At 44.0% G+C, this 18,440-nt stretch overlaps 1 protein-coding gene across 14 annotated transcripts in view; it reads right to left on the minus strand.

The window, feature by feature from the left end:
- INPP4A (inositol polyphosphate-4-phosphatase type I A) overlaps positions 1-18,440 on the minus strand; it is a 189,183-nt gene that overhangs the window by 16,616 nt on the left and 154,127 nt on the right. For 8 of the 14 annotated variants that reach the window (XM_036879950.2, XM_036879964.2, XM_036879956.2 and 5 more), the window contains one exon: positions 7,668-15,124. The exons of 1 other annotated variant lie outside the window; for it this stretch is intronic. In XM_036879950.2, coding sequence (XP_036735845.2) covers positions 14,944-15,124 — 181 coding nt within the window. In that variant the 3' untranslated portion in view covers positions 7,668-14,943. Of the gene's footprint in view, positions 1-7,667; positions 15,125-18,440 lie in introns of those variants that run through there. 5 more of the 14 variants (XM_036879966.2, XM_036879963.2, XM_036879955.2 and 2 more) reach the window with 1 other exon arrangement.

Here is an 18,440-nt window from a genome sequence, read left to right on the forward strand (position 1 = left end):
CTTTAGGGTGTAGAGTTCTATAGATGTCCGTTAGGTCCATCTGTTCTAGTGTGTTGTTCAGTGCTTCTGTGTCCTTACTTATTTTCTGTCTGGTTGATCTATACTTTGGAGTGAGTGGTGTGTTGAAGTCTCCAAAAATGAATGCATTGCATTCTATTTCCTCCTTTAATTCTGTTAGTATTTGTTTCACATACGTAGATGCTCGTGTTCAGTGCATAGATATTTATAATGGTTATATCCTTTTGTTGGACTGACCCCTTTATCATTATCCAAAGAAGGTAATGTCCTTCTTTGTCTCATTACTTTCTTTGTTTTGAATTTTATTTTGTCTGATACAAGTACTGCAACTCCTGCTCTTTTCTCCGTATTGTTTGCATGAAATATCTTTTTCCATCCCTTCACTTTTAGTCTGTGCATGTCTTTGGGTTTGAGATGAGTCTCTTATAAGCAGCATATAGATGGTTCTTGCTTTTTTATTCATTCTATTACTCTGTCTTTTGATTGGTGCATTCAGGCCATTTACATTTAAGGTGATTATTGATAAATATGTATTTATTGCCATTGCAGGCTTTGGACTCGTTGTTACCAAAGGTTCAAGGGCAGGTTCTTTACTATCTAACCATCAAACTTAACTCACTTACTACTCTATTATAAAAACAGTCTGATGATTCTTTCTCTCCTTTTTCTTCCTCCTCCTCTCTTTATATGTTAGGTGTTTTATTCTGTACTCTTTGTATTTCCCTTGACTGATTTTCTGGAGAGCTGATTTTAGTTTTCCTTTAGTTAGTATGTGATTGGTCTACTTTCTTTGTGTGGTTTTATTTTCTCTGGTAACAGCTATTTAGCGTTAGGCATACTTCCATGTAGAGCAGTCCCTTTAAAATACACTGTAGAGATAGATGGTTTCTGGGAGGCAAATTCCCTCAACTGTTGCTTATGTGGGAATTGTTTAATCCCTCCTTCAAATTTAAATGATAATCCTCCTGGATACAGTATTCTTGGTTTGAGGCCCTTCTGTTTCATTGCATTAAATATATCATGCCATTCTCTTCTGGCCTGTAAGGTTTCTGCTGAGAAGTCTGATGGTAGCCTGATGGGTTTTCCTTTGTAGGTGATCTTTTTTCTCTCTCTGGCTGTTTTTAATACTTTGTCCTGGTCTTTGATCATTGCCATTTTAATTATTACATGTATTGTCATCCTTGGGTCCCTTGTGTTGGGAGATCTGTGGATCTCCATGGCCTGAGAGACTATTTCCTTCTCCAGATTGGGGAAGTTTTCAGCAATTATTTCTTCAAAGACACTTTCTATCCCTTTTTTTTCCTCTCTTCTTCTGGTACCCCTGTAATGTGAATATTTTTCCATTTGGATTGGCCACACAGTTCTCTTAATATTCTTTCATTCCTAGAGATCCTTTTATCTCTCTCTGCCTCAGCTTCTCTGTATTCTTGTTCTCTGATTTCTATTCTGTTAACAGTCTCTTCCACCTCATCCAGTCTGCTCTTAAATCCTTCCATTGTTTGTTTCATTTCTGTTATATCCCTCCTAAATTCATCCCTTAGCTCTTGAATATTTCTCTGTAGCTCCATCAGCATACTTATGACTTTTATTTTGAATTCTTTTTCAGGAAGATTGGTGATTTCAGTCTCACCAGCCCTCTATTGTTTGAGGTATTTTGGACTGAACAAGTTCTTCCGCCTTTTCATGGCAATTGAAGTGTTCGCCACCAAGTGGCACATGTCAGCTGGAAGAACAACGTTCCTTCCTGCTTGCTGTTTGCCTTGCCTGTCTCCACTGTCTGTGCCAGTTACCTGCACACACGGAGCAGCCTCTGGGTTCATCCCGAGCTGCCATGGGCGGGGCGGCCCTCGGGATGGCCTAGGGCACTGGCAGGGGTCGCAGGTGAGCGGTGCATGTTCGGCTGTGAGAACAAAGCCTCTTTGTGCCTGCCGGACTCCGCGCTGGTCTCCACTGTCTGTGCTGGTCAACTGCGCACAGGGAGCAGCCTCTGTGCTAAGCTGTTGTGGTTACTGTAGGCGGGGCTGCTCCCCAGCTGTTCCGCAGCAATGGCTGGTCAGCTGGTTTGCTTGCAGTGCTGGTGTTGGGGGAAGAAACAGCAGGCTGCTTATTACCACCAGGGGGTTTGGAACTGCATTGTCACCCAGGGGGTTAGGGCACCTGAAGTTCCTTAAAGTTCCCAGCCTGCTGGGCTGAGTGTGCCAGGACGATTTTGTCCACCTGTTAAACCCTTGTCCCTTTAAGACTTTTAAAATGCCTGCTTTTCTTTTGTCCCAGGGCAGCTGGCCGTGGGAACCTGTTTGCAGTCTCAACCTCGGACCTTGCTTTTCCGCTCTTCCAATATCCAGTGCACCATGCAATGTGTGTCTGTGCTCCCAGGGCAGATCACCAGGGCTGGTTATTTAGCAGTCCTGTGCTTCCACTCCCTTCCCACTCTGATTCCCTTCCTCCCGCTGGTGAGCTGGGGTAGGAGTGCTCAGGTGTCACCAGGTCACGGCTTTGTATCCTACCCTTTCCGTAAGATGTTGGGTTCTTGCAGGTGTAGCCTGGCTCATATACTCTATCTTCCAGTCACTTTTTTAGGAAAAGTTGTATTTGCTGTATTTTCAAAATATATATGGTTTTGGGAGGAGATTCACCACCCTACTCATGCTGCCATCTTGAGAATGTTTTTCTTATTTGCTTTTCTAAAGGTTCACCTAACTTGTGGGAACTGTGCACCAGTACGGTCACTATAGCAGAACATCACTGAGGCCTGCTGTGTGTCACTGGGAAAAGGAAAATGATTCATTTTTTTTCAATAACTCTTGTATACCTATTTAAGTGTTAGAATTTTTATTAAACATAACTTCAGTAAGAAACTCAAATTATTTTATAGAACCCTATCTTTTATTTTAGTAACAGCTTTTTCAAAATCTTCATTTGGAGAAACTTACCATAAAATTCACCCTTAAATAGTTCAGTTGTTTTTTCTTAGACACAAAGTTGTGCAAACCACCACCACTCTCTGATTCCAGAACATTTGAATCACCCCAAAGAGAAACCCTATCCCTGTGAATAGTTACTCCCCACCCCCAGTTCTCCCCAGGTCCTAGCAACCACAGATGTACTTGCTGTGTCTTTGATTTGCCTGTACCAGACATGTCATAAAAATGAGATTATGGGTGGCCTTTTGTGACACTTTCACTGCCCACATTTTCAAGCTTCATCCATATGTAGCATCTATTTGTATTTTATTCCTTTTTATTGTTGAATAATACTCCATAATATAGATATACCACATTATTTATCTACTTGTCAGTCGATGGATTTTGGTTTGTTTGTACTTTGGGGCTATTATGACTAATGCTATGAACATTCATGAATAAGTTTTGCATGGACATATGCTTAGCTTCTCCAAGGTATATACCTAAAAGTGGTATTACTGGGTCATGTGATAACTCCAACTTTAATATTTTGCTGAACTGCCAAGCTTTTCCACAGCAGCCACCCCATTTTACATGCCCACTAGCAACTTAATGAGGATTTCCATTTTTCCACATAACAGTTGATATCTTTGATCTGTTTGATTACAGCCATTCTACTAGGTATGAAGTACTATCTATTTGGGAGCTTGATCAGCATTTACCTAATGGCTAATGATGCTGAACACATTTTTACCAGTTTATTGGCTATTCATTTATCTTTGGTGAAATGTGTACGTCCTTTGTCCATTTTTCAGCTGAGTTGTAAGAATTCTTTATATATCATGTATACAAGGTGCTTAAAGATAAAATGATTGGCAAATGTTTTCTCCCAATTTGATTTGTCTTCACTTCTTGATGCTGTCTTTTGAAGCACAGGTTTTAATTTTCATGAATTCCAAGTTACCTGTTTTTCCTTTTGGTGTACTAAGAAAACTATTGCCTAACCCAAGCTTATGGAAATTTAGTTTTATGTTTTCACCCAGGAGTTTTACAGTTTAGCTTACATGTAAGTCTATGACCCACTTAAAAAATAATTCATAGTATCTTTATTTGTAACTATATATTTTTAATTCTTAATTGTGGTGAAATATACATTAGCATGTAGTTCATTAGTGTTAAGTATTCCCCCTTTTATTCAGTCAGTCTCCAGAACTCTTCATCTTGCAAAACTGAAACTCTATACCCATTAAACAGCTCCCTATTACTCTGTTCCCCTGATGTCTGGCAAACGCCATTCCAATACTGAGCATCATTTCATCATTTATGTGTTTATTGGCCATTTGTAAATATTTGGAGAAATGTCTATTCAAGTTCTTTGCCCCTTTTTTAGAAACAGTTGTTTGCTCTTTTGTTGTTTAGTTCTAGGAGTTCTTTGCATATTCTAGATATTAACCCCTTGTCAGATTTATGATTTGAAGGCATTTTCTCCCATTTCTCCTCACTCTGCCGATTGTGTTTTGTTCTTTGAGTTTTAAATGTTTATGTAGTACAGTGTTTTTACTTTTGTTGCCTGTGCTTTTGGTGTCACATCCAAGAAATCATTGCTCAATCCAATGCCACTCTTCCCCTAACTTTTCTTCTCGGAGTTGTCTAGTTTAGTTCTTATGTTTAAGTCTTTGATCTGGTTCAAGTTGATTTGTATATGGTGTAAGGGTCCAATTTCATTTGTTTGCATGTGGACATCCAGTTTCTCAGTATCATTTTTTGAAAAGACTGTCCTTTCCTCATTGAATGGTCTTGGCACTCGTCAAAAACCATTTTGACTATATTTGTCAAGGCTTATTTTTGGGTTTGGTTCTGTCTGTGTGCCAGTTCCACACTGTTTTAATTACTGTAGCTTTATAATAACTTTTGAAATCATGAAGTGTGTGATCTCCAGATTTGTTCAGGATTATTTTGGCTCTTTGGAGTCCCTTGAGAGTCCTTACAAATTTTAGGATGGGATTTTGACAGGGAATACACGGAGGCTGTAGATCACTTTAGATAGTATTGGCATCTTAACAGCATGAAGTCTTCCAGTCCATTTATACAGGATGTCTTTCTGTTTATTGGTGCCTTAATTTCTCAGTAGCATTTTGTAGTTTTCAGTGTACAAGACTTTTGCGTCTTTGGTTAGGTCTGAATTTTCAAATTGTTCACTGAATGATGGGCTAATGTGATTTTCATTATCCAATATAATGGACATACAGAAATGTGCGTAGGTTATTTGTTTACTGTTAATAACTATAACGTGAATCATCATGTACCTACCATCCAGATCAGCAGACCATTGTGCAGACCTCCCATAACACCTGACTCTCCTCAGAGACGCTCCTGATCACCCCTGAGAAAGCCACTGCCTGGTGTTTCCCATACTCTGCTCTTAATTCTGCCTTCACCCTTGATTCTGTTGAATTTAGCTCCTTGTGATGTGTTTGGAATATAGATTACTTATAAGAAAAGCAATGTAGTCTAGTGCTGAAATAGGAAAATTTCATTTGAATACCCCCTCAAGAATTTATTCATCATTTCATTCAGTAAATTTTTTTGAGTAGCGCTGTTGTTTCAGGTATTGCATTTGCAGTTGTGAACAGAAAGTAACATTTGAACAAAGTAAAAGTAACACGGACAGTATATATATATATATGTCATATATTCAAAATTAAATGAGGGGAAAAATTAAGGAGCCAGCTTATTCTGTGGAGAGAGATTGCCATAAAGGGGGGCAATCTCTGCCTGAAATGCAGCCTTGAAGGAGGAATGTGAAGGCTGAGGGGTGGTAGTCCGGATAGAGCGACAGGACAGAGATCAGGGCTGTGTGGACAGGATTATGAGGTTGAAGAATGACAGATCTTGGTGGCTGATGGGATAAAAAGAAAGAAGGTGCCACAGGGTGGAAGGTGGGGTCCTTTGTCAGAGGAGGGCTCGGCCAGCTTGCAGGAGGGAATGCAGAAGTTTGGCGTTGACATGCCTGAGGCACCAAGAGACCCTCCATTAGAATGACTGGGGTGGCTGGATGTTTAGATGAATCTGGACCTAGAGAGTCTGGGATGGACCTAGAAAGTTGGTGAGCAAGTTAGTGGTAATTTATTCACAGGAATGGTGAAGACCTTTCAGGAAGAGCAATCGAAGTGAGATAGAAGAAAGGCATGGAGAGAAACCTAGGGGACACCGCGGTGTTGGTGGGTGGAGGACAAGCAGCTGGAGGAGGGATGGTCTGAGGACCACCAGGGGGGAGGCTGCAGAAGCCCTGGGAGGGGCGAGTGGGAGGAGGAGGAGCAGCCAAGCGCCACACTTTTCTGCATCTGAACACATTCCTCCTTCCTATCCCCTCCGTCTCAGTTAGCTTTGTCTCTTAAATGGTACAACACAATGACAGCACCATAAACGTCTATTATATTTGAATGCAGACCGGCCTGGATGCACTGGAAAGGCCCTCTGGGAGCTGGTGCTGGAAGGAATCATTGGAAAGGTGGTGCTGAGGCACAGCAGGGGTCCGAAGGGGAATCTGAACAGTGGGTGTTCTTACCCTACACTCTTGGGAAGCTGCCTTAGCTGGCGTCGTGATAGTTATAATAAAAATAAGAGTTATATCCCATTTGCCAAGTCTTAGCACAGAATGGTGAAGGGGCATGGACTAGTGCAGTCAGCCCCTTGTGAGTGCTTGGCACCATGCCCACTCCAGGGGCAAGGACAGGGGTGCCTGTCTGCCACATTCAGTGGTGAAGCCAGGGCTTGATTTCAGAACAAGCATCAAAAATAAAAGGTATCTTTGACTACATAAAAATGCATAACTTCTCTATACTGCCCCCCACCCCACCCACTATCAACAAAGCCGAAAGACAACTGACTGACAGGCTTCAAAACAATACACGGGACAGGTTAATATACTGTATATTACATACACTTAATCAATATGAGGAAGACCAACATGCCAGTGAAGTCACATAAGTAGAAATATCAGTAAAAGTATAAAAGATAAAAGATGCTCAGTTTTTGCAGCAAAGAAATGGAAACTGAAACAAGGCGCCCTTTCCAGCATCAGTGAGAATAAAGGGAAACAGCATGTGCTGCAGTTGGTAGCAGACTTTCTGGGGGTACTTTGGTAATACTAATTCAAAAATTTTACATTTAAATGATCCTTTCATTGTTCATTTCTACTGCCAGGAATTGATCCAAGGGAAATCAGGGGGCACGTGTGCCAAGAAAAAGGTACAGAGGAGCAAGACACTGTCTTGGTTTTAACCGGCAGTCAACCATTAACAGAGCTGCATTTTAGCAAGTCATCCAAAGGATGACCAGGCGACCCACAGGGAAGACACAAACCACGTTTATGGACATGGGATGGTAACAACAGCTGTCTTTTAAGAACACTTAATGCCAAGGCAGCTCACAACTGCTTTAAATGTCCCACTGTGTCCACACTTGGCACATACGGAAAAGCACCCAAGGCTCAGAGAGGGCAAGCAACTTGCTCAGTCACCAGCGAGTGAGTGGCAAAACAGGGCTGGACTTGGGTCTGTCTTAAGTTGTATCAATTAAAGTGAAAACAGGCTATAAAACAAGTTTTTCATGGCCCCATGTTTAGAAACATTGAGATTAGAAGCGCTGAGAAAAATCAACACGGTGCTCACCAATGATGGTCTAGTCAGATGCTGGCCACAGAACTAGTTCTCCTAACGTAACAATGAATCAGGCAAGAGCAGGTTTAATGTTCTTGTCAGTTATTTATTACTTGTCATTCTAAAGACTAGCACATTTACAGCATACATGGCTTTGAATGAGCTAAGAATATATAAAACAGTAACTGTATGTTATATATATTAATACTGCCCAAAACAAATAAATAAAAGTACTTTAATGCACTAAGTGTGGCAAATACAATTGTGGAGGGACAAAACTATTATACAACATTTGTACATTTTTAAAGGAAACCAAAGGCAAATGCCGCCAGACACTGACAGAATCCACATCACATCCCAGGTCTTCAGTGGGACTCAACATTTCTTTTGAAATGGGGGCCTTATAAGGGACACTGGACAGAACCTCCGCTGTTCAGTAACCTGTAAACTACGCTCCTGGACGGCTGTGAACTCTCGCTCGCAGGTGCTGCGGGGCCGCTGGCCACAGGGCGGAAGGCTTGGTGCTGGGCGAGTGTTGATGCCCCTCGGAGTGGCCCAGACACAGCACCGAAACCGAATGGTTCCTACGTGACTAGCCAAGACTCAGGGTTTTACAGGGATCCATGGATGAAGCCAAAACTGAGAAAGAGCTCATGTAAAGGTGCTACATGCAAAGCTGCTAGCAGATGACAGCATTTGCGATATTCCTTTTTGGTAAATGCAGGTATTTAATGCTCTTCAGATGAAAAAAACAACTGAAAACAATATGGGTAACATTGAATTTAAAAAGACAAGGGAATTTTTAAGGAGGTAGTGATATTAAAATGAGGAAAGATGGAAGTATATAGATGTTAAAAAAATTACACGAAATGGTGGAGAGGTGAAAGGCAGAACTGGCCATACTAGAAATGCCTTCAAACAGGGGCTGACACAGCCAGAGAATCTGACACCAGCTGCTGCCACCACCTCAGCAATTTCCTGGACAAGTGTTTCTTGCTTTGCCCTCCACGGTGGAGCCAGCTGCCAGGGAGGGACAGGAGCTGCACCATCCCACAGGGACATGTCCCCCACGCCAGTCACACTCCACAGCGGGACTTCTCCACGCAGCAGGCACCAGTGGCAGTGGAGGCACGGAGGCTCTGTCTGCACACTGACAGAATTCTGAGTAGGAAGGAGTCCGGAGGGCCATCCAGCTCACCCCTCACCTGATGCCCACCCATTCTCTGTCCCTGCCAAGGGGTGGGCTTGTCCCTGCCTCAGGCCCACATTTGCTACGTCTCCAAGTGGCATTTCTCATGGAGCCCAAGAAATAATATCTAGAATTTTAGATGTAGGGATTTCCTAAAGGTTCACAAATCATTAGGATCAGCATCATGAATGTGTGCCACATGTATTTCTTATACGGCCTTTTAAATAATATGTAAACATAATAATCATGATAAACAGAATTGATAAAATGTATAAACTAAGAAAAAAAACCTCTGCTCTGTGCAGATAAGACTCATCATCATCTAATAACAGATGACCAGACATAATTTTCTATGAAAGTCCTAAGTTTTATGGCCCATTAATCCCTTTCAAAATCTCATTTTAGGAGATAGATTAAACATTCTCAGTAGTTATCTTACATAACAGAATGAGAAGAGGACAGTAACAGTTACTGCAAACCTAAGACACGTTCATCAGACTCAAACATGACTGCATTGTCTTTTAGAAGACAAGAAGGCGGGAAACCCACAAAGGACATCTGTCCTGAAAGTATCCAGGCTTCCACTAGCAGCCGCATAAATCCCTTCTGCTGTCTGCGAGGCATCAGACATCCCACACAGAAGGCCCTGGGGTGGGGATAACCCCACATCCGGAGGAGGGGAGGTGTGCAGGGGGCACTGGACGGGAGCTTCAGAGAAGAGCAGGCAGCCGGCTTCACCTTCTCGAGCAGAAACCCTGCCCGCCATCTCCCATGTGGGGGTGCCTTTGCTGATGTGATCAGCTAAGAGTTTTAGCTCAGGCTGATTTAGCAACCTTTACTTCAATTTCGGGTTTCACCCGTGGTATCAGGATACTTCCTTAGAACCACTGGCTGTCACTGCAGGAGCCAGAGCTAGCTTCTTTCCCAGAACTGGAGTTAACATTTAATGTTGATTGCTCTGCTCAGGATCCATTTATTTAACATATGATTTACTGTTTTACATACATTCAGATTTTTAAAAAGTAGATTGAAATTCAATGCTTAATTCTGAGTTACTCAGTAGAAAAATATGCTAAGTGAGCAGCTGCCTAAGTGGGCACTTTAAAAAGTCCTTTAGCGTTTCAGACATACCTAGCTTGGTTCACGTAGGTAACTGTGGGTGGTACCTGTGTGGTTACGCTGAAGGCTATTTAAAGGGGCAGTGGTTACTAGCCACGCTACTGAGCCACACATTACCTCCTACTGATTCCTACTGAAAAAAACATGCTCCATAGACTCTTAAGTGAATTGTTTTTTAAAACACAAAAATAAAAACCAATCCTTCAGGTCTTCTTGAAGACTTCATATATGCCACTAGAGGGTACCCACATTAATTATGTAACAGCTAATTAGAGGAAACCGTGTGTTCATGTTTCAACTTTGCCGTAAGTCCCTTCGGGAGGCCTGTAATGCTTGGGGAAAGCCTTCAGCTGCAGGGAATTAAACGCATATTTGCGACTTCCAACATTCTTCATTGTATTTTCTCTTCGACAACCCTCACTGGGGAAAAAACAAGCACAAGAAATGACAGCAGTAAAAAAGGAAAAAAGAAAAGACTTAAACTAAGATGAAATGAACTGATTATATTCATAGCGTTAAAAAAAAAGTTGATTAATTTACATGGGTGCTGGACTCATTTACAACAATACACACATAAGATGGCGGGGTTCTGAACAAGGCAGTTAAGAAGCACAGAGACGGACACAAGCTTATGGGACTGCGGGATTCGCATTTCCAAAAGCAGCGCTGTATCTATGCGCAAGCAAACTTTTTTTTAAGCTAATGGTTTTATGTATTTCATGTCTAGTTATTTGAGGGTTCTGTTCTAACTAGGGGTTCAAAGGTTCTGTTAAATAGCAAATTAAATGGAAAAAGAAATAACGCGCTTACCAAAGACATTTAAGAGCTGCCTTTATGCCATTAATGAACCTCAAATTCAAAAATGCTGATTTTCCTTGGAGAATTCAACATGTAGCAAAGCCAGCCCTCTGGCTGAGAAGTCTACTCTAACACACCACCTCCGCATAGGAGACAGCTGTCCTGGGTGCAGAGCAATTGAGGGGGCCTAATGGACAGCTGCACAATGAGTGCATGGCCAGCAGGGCTGAAGTTCTGTAAAGGGCTGGCTCCACCGAGGTCTGGCGGCAGCCAGCCACCTCCTCCAAGGTGGGCTGTCTTCGTTTGTGGTCACCTCTCTCTAGAGAGCCACTGAGCCAGGGACAGCCCACAGGTGCCCTTCCCCCAAGAACCAGAGTCCCCTGCTGCATTTGCTGGAGGGTTGTCATGGCAACCCCATGGGCACAAGCCAATGCTGAACAGGAGGAGGAGGAGCCATCAGGCAGGCCTCCCATCCCCCAAGGAGTGCATCAGGAGGGTTCTCTGGGCAATGTTCTGGTGCAGACATCTAATTAACAGCAAAAGAGATCCTAAATATAATGACTTCCGGCAGCACAGTATAACTTTGTATTTTTATATTATTCTAAGACTGTATTATTCTAATCAATTAGTTATCAAATTTAGTACAAAATCCCCTTATGAGATGTAAAATTTGCAGTTACCAAGAAACAGTGATTTAAAAAAAACATTTCAAATTGTACGAAGACCATTATGTCATGCATTTTAAAAAAATATCAGTGGCATTTGCTCAAGCCTCTAAAGTGAAAATGATTTTATCTCATTATCAAGAACATGTAAAATATTTTCAGTAAGACAGTGATTTTATTCAAAAGATAAGCTCAGGAATTTTAGAAAAGCATCCACCTGCTTGTTATTAAGCAGTTTAGTAACTCATGTTTTCTTGTCACCAGAGCCTCAAGCCCTCAGCTAGATGCATGTCATCTGAGCTCAATGCCTCGGCCGTTCGGCAAGGAGCCTCTAGGATAAACAATGATCATGTTTGTCTGACATCCAATGCTCAGATAAAAATATATTCCATTTCAAGCAGAAGCTAGGTTCCCATGCACAGTTTGTCCTGTTGACTCTAGAAGTTACTGGACTCTTCAGATGTGGCTTCTCCATATATAGAGAGATATACCCACTTCTCAAAAACTGTCTGTCACTACTAATGCCAAACTGCTTTGAGCAGCAAAGAAGAAGAGTTTGTGAACATTGACATTATCTTTTATTTACACCTTAAATTAGCTAATTACTGGTTTAGTTGGCTGATACAGTATACATGAAATTAGAATCAAGATTACACTTTCAACTTAATTTTTAAGGAAAATTTGAATTTGAATTTACAAAATGTGTCCACTGAGGCTGCTCTGACGCCGACACTGTCACCACATGTTCAGACAGGCTCAGCCCGTGGGCAGGCAAGCTGTGGAAACCAGCCTCCCGCTGCGGGGCCAGCCTGCCGTCCTAAGCAGGGCACTTCTGGCGGTCGCGCTGGCTGTGCCGTTTTTAGGGGTCAGTAACATACACTGAGAAGGTCTTGGACAGACTTTGAAAGAGGGATTTAATCGTTTCAAAGCTATGTGATTATTTTTTATTATATCCATAAATTATTTCTTTTCAAGGACACCCATTATTTAAATGAAAACTGAGAATGGAGGCCCACCTGACACCTAATTGTAGGGATGCCTGGCTTTGCCCCTCAGCGGGCATCATCCGCGCTTCGGTGCCTGAGTGACCCTGCACGTCTACTCAGTCTCAGCACCAGCATCGCCTTACAGGACCTGAACACCATCACCAGACAGCAATGACTCCCTTCTTGAATCATCTTCCCATCTTTGTTTCACGCTGCCTATTTCTTACTAAAGCAGAAAAGATTGTGGATATATATTTAGCCTGATTTCATGAGGAAAAGGCGTTAGGGATATTAAAACAGCACAAAGGGCAAGTGGACCGGGTCTCCTTTCTTAAATATCCTTAAGAAAAACAACTACAATGCACAGCCTATGCTGATCTCATGGTGCCCTCTTTCAAGCCAGACCCAAGGACTGTAGTGCCAAAATGGAATGCCTTTTGACCCAGCTCCGAGAGAGAAAAATAAAGAACTTTATCCTATCCCCCTGCCACCCATTTCTCCCTCAACCAAGCAGCCAAACCCACATGGAGCAGAAAGGCCTGGCCGGCACCAGGGCAGCCGAGGGGCAGGCCGGGGTGCCCATGGGGCCCCCGGAGGTCCTCCCCTAGCTGGCTGCACGGCGGCTCTGCAAGGAGCCTCTGGAGAGTGTCACAGAAGCACCCCCGGGCCCAGAGAGGAGGGGGCAGCGCTGTCTAGTCAGAGGGCCTCCCTCCTCCGAGCACAGTCTCCACCCTGACGGCAGGAGGACACCAACAGGCGCCACCCCCGGGGGCGTGAGGAGCACTTCACACAGAGCAGGGCCTGTGGACTCTACTACTTTTAAATCAAATAAACAAAATGATCTTAGTGGACACATATAGCTCAACGTGAAGGCAGGCAAATGGGGAGTGCATCTCCCTAAGAACCACAGACTTGGACAGGCCTCGTCTAGTGACTGACGTCATGCTGCTGCGACTCAACATCGCCAGCCCCTTGGCATTCAATGAGAGGCTCCCCACGGAGGCACCCCAGGAGCTGTGCCCCAGGGCAGCCACTGCCCTTGTCCGAGAGAAGACAGAGTGAACCGGATTCACCTGCAGGCGTGCCACCTGCCCTGGGCCCTGCAGTGTTCAGGAGGGCTAGGCAACAAGGGTATCTTGGGGTGTGAGGAGGACAGCCTTCCGTTTATTAGTCAGTCTGAGTCTGACATTTGTCCTTTACTGCCAAGTGCTTCTACAGTTCCCAGAACCCGGACTCAGATCTGACACCAAACCAGAGAAATCCCGGAATAAATTCTGACATCTTGGGGAAGGGCTACAGAGGCCAGATCTTGTGGTGGACTGGTTTCTGTGCATGCATGGGTGTGATGTTTCCCAAAAAGACAGCTTCTCTAAATCCACTCCAGTTTTTCTAGACTGGTAAAAAGAAATCCACTTTCATAACATTCAGTGCACGGGGAACCAGCTAGAGGTAAAAAGAAGCACAATATAATTTGAACTAGAAAACAGAGAAGCCCCTGAATATTTCTCATACAGGGTCTGTGGAACTTTCCCCTAATTTATTGTTACCTTTACAGGTGCACAGTTACCCTTCTGCCAGATGTGAGTGTTACAAGTCATGCCATTTTATGGACATGTATTTAAAATTAAGAGTGATAATAGCAGGAACCAAAGCAACTCTTCCTCTCAGCTCCATGTGGCTCAATTGCCCAAAAGTTAGGTCTCATTTTTTTTATCATATTTCTTTGCCTTCTTTTTTCATTATTAACAAAATTTGATTTGTAAAAGAGAAAAGATGTCTGGACTTTAAATCTGTAAGTAAAGATGCAAGTTTTGATATGAAAAACGCTATTTCAAGAAGAATAAGTGTATCTAACTTTAACAGCCTTTTGTTACTATATGCATTTCCTGAATCAGTTTTAATGATCCTTAAAGATTTAAAAGAGTAAACCTAAAGTCAAATGCGATATGTTATTTTTATGTGCCTGACTTGGTACAATGTGCAATTGTATCACAGCTTTGTGTCATCTCAAGTCGGAAAGAATAAACATAAGGAAATGTTATGATTCTGCAAACTGTTTGCTACTATAATTTGAGGGACTATGCTTTGAAATGAAAGCAGAAAGTACATGTCCTATTAAATAGGTTTTTCTAGGTGAGCCAGTTACAAAGCATCTATCCTTTTCATTTCTCTTCAAAAGGAAAGAAAGGTTAAAGTACAGTTAAAGAGTAGTATCAAATATACAAATTCTTTTCAGACAGATTTCCTTTCTCTTGGAAACAGGGCAAAGGAGATATACAGGTAATAAATAGTTTTACATCAGAAAGTAAGAGATTTGGTACAAGTAATTCCAGGCCAGCTAAACAATGCAGTAACCAGGTGCTATAAGAACATGTTACAAGCACTGAAAACTCTGCAGAATTTAAATGATCAATACCTCTCAGTGAAATAATTGGCAGATATTTACAGTTCAGAACAAAAAACATCAAAGTGTAAGGCATGAGATAGTTCTTGGTGGAACACGCTCTGACACACTCCTTCTGTCCAGTTAGGTACACGGTGGCTGGACGGATTCTGGCACTTTTGTTTTTCTTGTGACTTATTATGAATATTTCGTAATAATATTCATTTGCAACGCAATTTGGTCACCAGGTATGCTATGCTCAGGAAGAGCCACACAATGAGTAAATTGGGGCTCAGAGCTAATAAAGGGATGGAACAGAGGAGGCTGGGATCTAGTCTTATGTCTCGGATGGGCGCCAGGCCACTCAAGTTCTTCTGGGTGACTACCTCCCGTGTTCCAATGCTGTGAAAAGGAAAAGGTTTGGGAGAAAGGAAAAGAAAAGAGGAAAGGAAATAAAGAAAAAAGAGGGACACATGCAATGGATTTTATCAAAAGTGTGGAAAAAAGAGGAGAACCAAAAGATAAGATTTTTAAAAAAATGGAATGAAGCCTCAACAAAAGAAAAGATGATATGCAGGAAAGGGTGTAAAAGGAATAACAAAACAAAACCAGCACAGTTATAAGAAGAAAGGAGAGAAAGAGAAGTGAAAATAAGAAAAAATACTGTAGTCTACTGAAAACAAACACATGTAGGTTGACTAAATGGTTTTCCATGTTCTCTCTCGGCTGGCCAAGCTCGAGTGCATGCTGCCCCGCCACGCTCTCACATGCTGCGACAACATGGTTCAGAAAGCAAGCTGAACATGAAGAACCATTGGGGGCTTTGGCCGTCTCACAGATGCCTGAGCAGGGGAGGTGCAGCGGGTTTGGACAAAGCTGCCTCTTGATGAACCATTCCAGTCACACCACTGTTCTAAGGAGCGCCCACGCGCAGCCTCACCACACCCGCCCTGGTCCCAGGCTAAGCAGTGGCAGGGAGGGAGTGCCTGCTGTCTCCACCTGCTCCAGGTATTGCTCTACATGATGATCCCCAAGAATGAAATGCAACCAAACTCACACCAGAAATTTGGGGTCGTTTCCCCTTTTGGTGGGGCAGAAGAAATGGCACGGAGGTGAGATGGCTCTTGCGCCATATCCTCTCTGCATGTCCACCAAAGTGGCAATGGTGACACAAAGCAGAGCTGCCTGGATACAGCAGATGGCCTGTGAGGACACAGTGGAGATGGGTAGGCAGGAGGGCCAGGGCTCCTGGCTCAAGCCAAGTCCTGGGTTTTTCTAGTGGAACGTGGAAGCCTGGGAATGGCCCTGCTGGGAATGTGCCATCGTGATGGGGGTACTTTCCATGCTGCAAGGGCTGGACTGTCACGTCCCCAGCCAGGGCAGTCTGGAGAGGGGGTCACTGTGGCTCTTAGGAAGCCCACTCCCGGCGTTTCAGGCCCTGGATCAGGGATGAGGAGCTGGAACTGGTGTGGACAGCACAAGAGCCAAGTCCACATGCCTCTTCCTACTCCGTGTCCCATGGTGTCCCACTGGTAGCTTCAAATAGGCTCCGGTGGGAGTATTTATGCCGCAGAAACTGGCAAATGCTATAGATCAGGGCTTTTTTGCTTATGCAGAGAGAGAGCTGATGGTTGAACATTTGCTAGCACAGCACTGCCACTACTCAGCCTGGGCTCCAGAAGGAAGACAGCCGGAGTGTCAGTGCTGCCCCTCCCCACACCCAGCTCTTCTCACCCCACACCTGGCCTGCATGCTCTACTCCTGTCTGGTAAGATGCAAGCAGAAAGCAAGAGGACCAAAATGCATTCCTGCACTCCAGGGTGTGGCCAGTATCTCCTGCTGTGTCCTCGGGGCTCTCGGCTAAAACACAGGTCCTGGCCCTGCTGCAGCCGGAACACTGGCTAGTGATGCTGCCATCCAGGCTTCTGGTCTATGAACAGATACAAGTCTTCCCCTTGTGGGGGAAGTCAGGTGTGAGCAGCATGATGTGAGAGCCTGCGAGGCTGCACGGTCAGGTGGACAAGGCAGCAGAGGGCACAGTGCCCGGGGCTGGTGCCACGAGGGTTCTGGGACCACAGAGGAGAAGTGGGATCGAGTGGTGTTTTTAAAAACTTCTTAAATGATTATAAAGGTAATACATATTCACTGCAGTGATTTTAGAAAATTCAGAAAACTATAAATTAAGAAACTTTAAAAAAACATCCATGATTGGAGGCAGGTGGGGGGTTCAGTGAGGCAGAGGGAGGCCGGGGATGTGCCTGTTCCCACAGAAGACAGTCCCTTCATGAGATACAGGAAAACAACCCGACTTCACAGCCCGGCAGGCGCTCAGGGGAGCGACAGGGAGGCGAGCAGGCACTGGGCGGGGTGGAGCGTGCCCGGTATGGGAGCCATCTGCCGGTGTCTCTTAAAGCCCTTACGCAGGTGTGTACTTTCTAACCTGAGGAACCAAGGGGCAAATGAGGAAAGGAGGTACATAGGGACACTCACTGCTGAAAAGGCACACATGGTGTGAATCTGCAGTGACGGCAAAGTGGTATACTGAAAATGAGATAGTCTGTATTTATTAGCCTGAAAAAATGCCCATAGGACAGTAAAATGAAAAAAACAGGCTACAGTCATAGGCAGAACTGTACATGCAACTGCATTTGTTTGTGCATGCATATGTTTTGTATTGTGTATTATTCAGGGACTTGTCAACCAAGGTGTGGATTAACCGTGCTTACACCTGCACATACATGTTCTGAAAGAGTAGGTATCTGGAGGTCGGCACTGTTACTTGCTCACAACAGGAACACGAAAGTTTTTTGTGGTGTGTGTGGGGAGTGTATGTGTTAAGAACAACTGGTGTAAGGGCTTATCCGCATTTTTTTATTTTCCTACACATAATATCAGTTATGTATATGGCAGAGGGTGGAAGAAGTCCTCTGTGGGCTGTCCGCACAGCAGCTGCTCTGCGCACGTGTGGGTACTGCACACACAACCTACTGGCGGGCCACTGGCCGGAGATGCGGGGCTCTCTAAGGAGCACATTCTCCCTGATCTCCTGAGACCTGGTGCTCACGTGCACTCACAACGAATTGTTGTTCTCAATCAATTTGTTCAAGAAGCTAAGACTGGCCAGAGGTCTGCACATCCACCATACACCTGACTGAGGGCCTGGTCTCTGAATGGACCTGACCCTGACATTTGCTCTGACAACCACAGTTCTTCCTGCTCCATTTTTCTTGTTTCTTTGCTGGCAGAGGCCTGCATCCCACCTGGGCAGCTAATGGCACAGAGGTGGCTGGAAGCCCAGGCCCCATTACCTCCACAGCACCATCGCCCCTGAGCCTGGAGGGCAGGAGGACTCTGTGAGGACAGGTCCTTAGGCAGCAGAGCGAAAGCAGGGCCCCTGAGCCTCCACTGCTTCCCTGAGGCGAAGGGCAGGGAGGTGGTGAACTTCCTAAGAGAGCATAAGCAGGGCCCTGAAATAACAGATTCTGATGAACTTGGAAAGACAAAACAAGGACAAAACAGTTCCAGTTTAACAAAATGCTATCATCAAGAGGCAGGAGTCAGGCATCGCTTTTGTGCATTATTGTGAGACGGTCAAAAGGCAGAAACATACAGAAAGGATAAGAGAATTGAACGCTTTAAAGAATTTGGTGAGAGGACAAATGATGCAGAACATTCAGTAAGAGTGACTGTTGGAGATGAGACTGTAACAGCATTGGTG

This window comes from Manis pentadactyla, chromosome 2, assembly GCF_030020395.1.
Source record: "Manis pentadactyla isolate mManPen7 chromosome 2, mManPen7.hap1, whole genome shotgun sequence".
NCBI lineage: Eukaryota > Metazoa > Chordata > Mammalia > Pholidota > Manidae > Manis > Manis pentadactyla.